The sequence below is a fragment of the Coregonus lavaretus genome (genome assembly GCF_964263955.1).
Source record: "Coregonus lavaretus genome assembly, contig: HAP1_SCAFFOLD_236, whole genome shotgun sequence".
NCBI lineage: Eukaryota > Metazoa > Chordata > Actinopteri > Salmoniformes > Salmonidae > Coregonus > Coregonus lavaretus.
Window position 1 is genome coordinate 443,342 of NW_028163050.1, and position 6,000 is coordinate 449,341.

Here is a 6,000-nt window from a genome sequence, read left to right on the forward strand (position 1 = left end):
CCTCATGGCTTGGGTTTGCTATGACGTGCACTGTCAACTGTGGGACCTAATATAGACAGGTGTGTGCCTTTCCAAATCATGTCCAATCAATTGAATTTACCACAGGTTGACTTCAATCAAGTTGTAGAAACATCTGAAGAATGATCAATGGAAACAGGATGCACCGGAGCTCAATTGAGTCTCATAGCAAAGGGTCTGAATACATATGTAAATAATGTATCTATTTTATATAAATTGCCTGGCAAAAATATCTAAAAGCCTGTTTTCGCTTTGTTATTATGGGGTGGTGTGTAGATTGATGAGGGAAAAAAGTACTTTAATCCATTTTAGAATAAGGCTGTAACGTAACAATGTGGAAAAGGTCAAGGGGTCTGAATACTTCCCCGAAATGCACAGCATGTGAAATCAACTTGTAGCATCGTGTTCTCTAAATATCACTACCCCCCAATTTTTTTTGTGTGCTTTTGGTTATAGATGTGGCCATAAGCAGGGTTGGAGTGTAACGGATTACATGTATAGCGCCTTCAGAAAGTATTCATACCCCTCTACCTTTCCCACGTTTTGTTCTGTTACAGCCTGACTTTAAAATGGATTACATTGACGAGACTAAAATTGAGCTTTTTGGCCATCAAGGTAAACGCTATGTCTGGCGCAAATCCAACACCTCTCATCACCCCGAGAACACCATCCCCACAGTGAAGCATGGTGGTGGCAGCATCATGCTGTGGGGATGTTTTTCCATCGGCAAGGGACTGGTCAGAATTGAAGGAATGATGGATGGCGCTAAATACAGGGAAATTCTTGAGGGAAACCTGTTTCAATCTTCTAGAGATTTAAGACTGGGACGGAGGTTCCCCTTCCAGCAGGACAATGACCCTAAACATACATTTAAATTTCTTGGAATTCCAATTGAGAATCTGAGGTATGACTTAAAGATTGCTGTACACCAGCAGAACCCATCCAACTTGAAGGAGCTGGAGCAGTTTTGCCTTGAAGAATGGGCAAAAATCCCAGTGGCTAGATGTGCCAAGCTTATAGAGACATACCCCAAGAGACTTGCAGCTGTAATTGCTGCAAAAGGTGAATAGCTATGCAAGTTCTGTAGTCTTATTTCTTGTTTGTTTCACACACAAAAAAGATTTGGCATCTTCAAAGTGGTAGGCATGTTGTGGAAATCAAATGATACAAACCCCCAAAAAAATTCCAGGTTGTAAGGCAACAAAATAGGAAAAATGCCAAAGGGGTTGAATACTTTCGCGAGCCACCTAATTATTCGCGGATTCCATGTTTTCTTTTGTACGGTTAGTTTGAACAGGACGGCCCGAAACCCCCCACTCGTTCTATTGATTTCAACACGATATCGATATGAGTGATTGACAAATAAGTGTTGCGCTTCTTACTTTGTTTTGGCGACCCCCATATCAAAACGTATCATTTGAAAATGTAGCCAATTGTAGAGCGATATGGCCCCAAAAAAATCCTCTTGATTTTTCAGACGATTCCATGTTTAAAAAAAAAAAAAAATTATGTTCTCTCTAAATAAGCTTTGTTGTACAATTAAAAAGGTCAAATACACTTAATTCCAAACAGTCACCAATAATCTAATGAATTCAGGGCTTGTGATATTATACTTAAGCTAAGTATAAGCCTTCCACAACCATAAGACCCACTTATAATTTAATTAAAATAGTTCAACCTTTTTTTGCAATAATCACAGGCTGTCAAGTCATTCTATGAAAATTCCCCTTTTGTTACAAATTTACCCAGAACCATGCACAATGCACATTCACTAAATTACTAACTTCTTGTAGCAGCAAATTAACACAGGTCTCATAAACTATCTCTAAAGGACAAGCCCACATGCTAGTGATTAGCCAGCTAATCTTTATACACTATATATATATATATATATATATATATATATATATATATATACACACACAAAGGTATGTGGACACCCCTTCAAATTAGTGGATTCGCCCATTTAAGCTACAACCGTTGCTGACGGGTGTATAAAATCAAAAACACAGCCATGCAATCTCCATAGACAAACGTTGGCCTTTACGAAGAGCTCAGTGACTTTCAACGTGGCGCCGTCATAGGATGCCACCTTTCCAATAAGTCAGTCCGACAGATTTATGCCCTGCTAGAGCTTCCCCGGTCAACTGGAAGTGCTGTTATCGTGTGGAAACATCTAGGAGCAACCAGAGGCTCAGCTTCACCATCTGGCAATCCGACGGACGAATCTGGGGTTTGGCGGATGCCAGGAAAACGCTACCTGCCCGAATGCATAGTGCCAACTGTAAAGTTGTGGAGGACGGATAATGCTCTGGGGCTGTTTTTCATGGTTCGGGCTAGGCCCCTTAGTTCCAGTGAAGGGAAATAACGCTACAGCATACAAATGACATTCTAGACGATTCTGTTCTTCCAACTATGTGGCAACAGTTTGGGGAAGGCTCCTTCCTGTTTCAGCATGGCAATGACCCCGTGCACAAAGCGAGGTCCACACAAAAATGGTTTGTCGAGATCGGTGTGGAAGAACTTGACTGGCCTGCACAGAGCCCTGACCTCAACCCCACCGAACACCTTTGGGATGAAATGGAACGCCGACTGCGAGCCAAGGCCTAATCGCCCAACATCAGTACCCGACCTCACTAATGCTCTTGTGGCTGAATGGAAGCAAGTCCCTGCAGCAATGATCCAACATCTAGTGGAAAGCCTTCCCAGAAGAGTGGAGGCTGTTATAGCAGCAAAGGGGGGACCAACTCCATATTAATGCCCATGATTTTGGAATGAGATGTTGGACGATCAGGTGTCCACATACCTTTAATCATGTAGTGTAGGTCCATGATCTTTTCTACATACTTTATATCTGGTTTTAGTCATTTAAGTTAAAGCATTTTTCCATTCCGGAAATGTATATATATATTTTTAAACATTGGACTTAGGTGTCTTGACAGGCGTTAACCTAGATTGAGGACCCGAATAGAGCATGTTTGCTGTGAGTGTGATACACGACGACTAACGAAAACACGTGCCAATTTAATTCCACTCAATTATGCAAATTACCCAAAATGTATTTTCTGTGCCCAACCGTTAACATCCACTATGTGTAGGTAGTCAATTTTATGTTTTCAATACATCATGAACTGTTTCTGCATATTGATTAAGAGACTTCAAAACAGCATTTAGACATTCCTAAAACAGTCCTAATGTTGGGGAAGAAACTGCGTTGCGTTGTCACCCAGTCACATGTTTATTTTTCAAGCTATAGCGCTCAATATTGTACTGCAAATTATAGCACACAATATTTTAAACGAGTAGGATTTAAAGGACCATAGAGTTTAGTCTGCTTTGTGTTCTTTTTTGCTAATCTGGTATGCAGCAGCATGGACCGATTCGTAAATAAAAACAATACTCCATTCAAAAGGTGCAAAGGAGTCAATATCCTCCTAAACTAAACGCAACATGTAAAGTGTTGGTCCCATGTTTCATGAGCTGAAATAGAAGATCCCAGAAAATGACCATATGCACAAAAAGCATATCTCTCATTTTGTGCAAAAATGTGTTTAGATCCCTGTTAGTGAGCATTTCTCTGATTAAAAACGGCATGATCATGACACAGGTGCACCTTGTGCTGGGGACAATAAAAGGCCACTAAAATATGGGTTTTTTTCTCACACAATGCCACAGATGTCTCATGTTGAGGGAGCGTGCAATTGGCATGCTGACTGCAGGAATCTCCACCAGAGCTGTTGCCAGATAATTTAATGTTCATTTCTCTACCATAAGCCGCCTCCAACGTCGTTTTAGAGAATTTGGCAGTAAGTCCAACAGGCCTCACAACCACGTTTAACCACAACAGCCCAGGACCTCCACATCCGGCTTCTTCATCATCAGTGTCCAGCTACCCGGACAGCTGATGAAACTGTGGAGTATTTCTGTCTGTAATAAGCCCTTTTGTGGGGGGAAACTCACTCCGATTGGCTCGACCCTGGCTCACCAGTGGGTGGACCTAGCTCCCAAATGGATGGGCCTTTGCCCTCCCATGCCCATCCATGGCTGAGCCTCTGCCCAGTCATGTGAAATCCATAGATTAGGGCCTAATTAATTTATTTCAATTGACTGATTTCCTTATATGAACTGTAACTAAGTAAAATCATTGAAATTGTTCCATGTTGCGTTTATATTTTTGTTCAGTACAGATTTAATGGTGGAAAATCCTTACTTTCTTTGCGAAACATCTGTTTCCACCACTAAAGCTACTTCCTGATGTTGCACCCTGCGTTCTGCCAGTGGTTAACAGACTGCTGAAACATGATTGGTTGAACGCGATACGCCACATCCGGGACTAGCATTCCTAGGCATTAGCCATTTTAGCATTGCGGTAGAAAATGGTTTCTTAAAGAAAGCACACATTTTCCCAGTTTTTGCACGCCCTCTCGCCATAAAATATTGTTAAGGAGGAACTCGACGCCTTTGCAGCCTGAATGGATAATGTACGTACCGGTACACGGGGGATAACAGTAGAATTTCGCTACACACGCAATAACATCTGCTCAATATGTGTATGCGACCAATAACATTTTTATTTATTTATTGCCAGCTGCATACAATGCGTGTGGATAGTAAGATGAAAACGACTCAATATTGCCATCTGCCGGAATATTAATATAAATTAATCTTTCATCACATTTCCAATAGTATTCTACTTAATTGGGTTGTAGTAATCTACTACAAAACTGCTGAATGAGTCGAATAACGTGATGTGATTTATTTTTGGTGATCTACCAGAAATCATGAAAAGGGGTTTGATTTGCCTACTAGAGCCAGGGAAGGGGTGCACCACTCGGGTACTCGAGTTCAGTTGCACAATTCTGCTTGATTTCGTTAGCTAGCTAATGCGACATGATACTAGCTGTTAACCATCGCTGTAGATAACGTTAGTTGACTAACTAAACGTTAACTAATACCTGAATAGTTAACTAGCTATGGATGGCCAGAGAGGGTATCAATTTGGCTGTACTTTTAGAAATCGTTACTAGCTAGTTAGCTACCTAGCTAGATAACTTAGCGAGTAGCCAACAATTATGACGATGTCGTTAGCTACTGTAACTAACTAGCAAGACGTGGTAACGTTAACCTAGCTAATGAGTTAACTAACTGGCTGTGTCCAAATTAGTTTGATCAAGTTTAAATTAACCATTCTGAAAGTAAATTGTGAGTAACTGGACTATTATCAACGATGGCGTGTTAGCTGAATTGACAAAGGAATAGGGACAATGGTTAGCAAGTTGCTAGCTAGCCAACGTTACTGCGACGAACGCTTCGTACCTTTCTCGTCTCGTCTGTCGACCGCCATCTTCCGCCCCTTTCCGCAAACCTTTAGAGGACTCGTTTTGCCTCCTCTCACGGTTGCCCTATACCTAACTACGCAAAAATGTGGTAAATTGATGGTCCCCCCTCAATGTTTACTGGAAGTAGGTCTCATCGTAGCTGCTGAAATGGCGGATCAACTGCATCCCTCCTGCTGCAAAGGGTCGTTACCACAGCCACAAAGTCTTCAACCCCGCCTATTTCTACACTTTATCATCTTTAAAATGTGATTTGAAACCTAACATTAACCACAGCGTTAACCACACTGCTAACCTTAAATCAAGACAAAAAAAAAGCAGATTTTTGTGTTCATTAATTTTTACGATATCGTCAACTTTGAAGCTGTGCTATCTAGTGGACCGCTGCAAAGCATTTACCCACAATTCCGCGGGCTGGGTGGTCAGCAAACTGCTTCCACAGATTATCCATTAGATCAGAGAGGAAGAGAGGCCCAACTCGGCGGAAAGTCTGTCTCCCTCCATCAGGTGGCGGTTATATCAGAGAGGAAGAGAGGCCCAACTCGGCGGAAAGTCTGTCTCCCTCCATCAGGTGGCGGTTATATCAGAGGAAGAGAGGCCCAACTCGGCGGAAAGTCTGTCTCCCTCCATCAGGTGGCGGTTATAT

General features: G+C 41.9%; 1 protein-coding gene across 1 annotated transcript in view; it reads right to left on the reverse strand.

The window, feature by feature from the left end:
• LOC311118555 (YTH domain-containing protein 1-like) overlaps positions 1–5,548 on the reverse strand; it is a 60,303-nt gene extending 54,755 nt beyond the window's left edge. Inside the window, exon 1 of the mRNA XM_084193345.1 lies at positions 5,335–5,548. Within this exon, the coding sequence (XP_084049471.1) occupies positions 5,335–5,362 (28 nt within the window). The 5' untranslated portion in view covers positions 5,363–5,548. The remainder of the gene's footprint in view (positions 1–5,334) is intronic.
• Between the last annotated feature and the right edge of the window lie 452 nt (positions 5,549–6,000).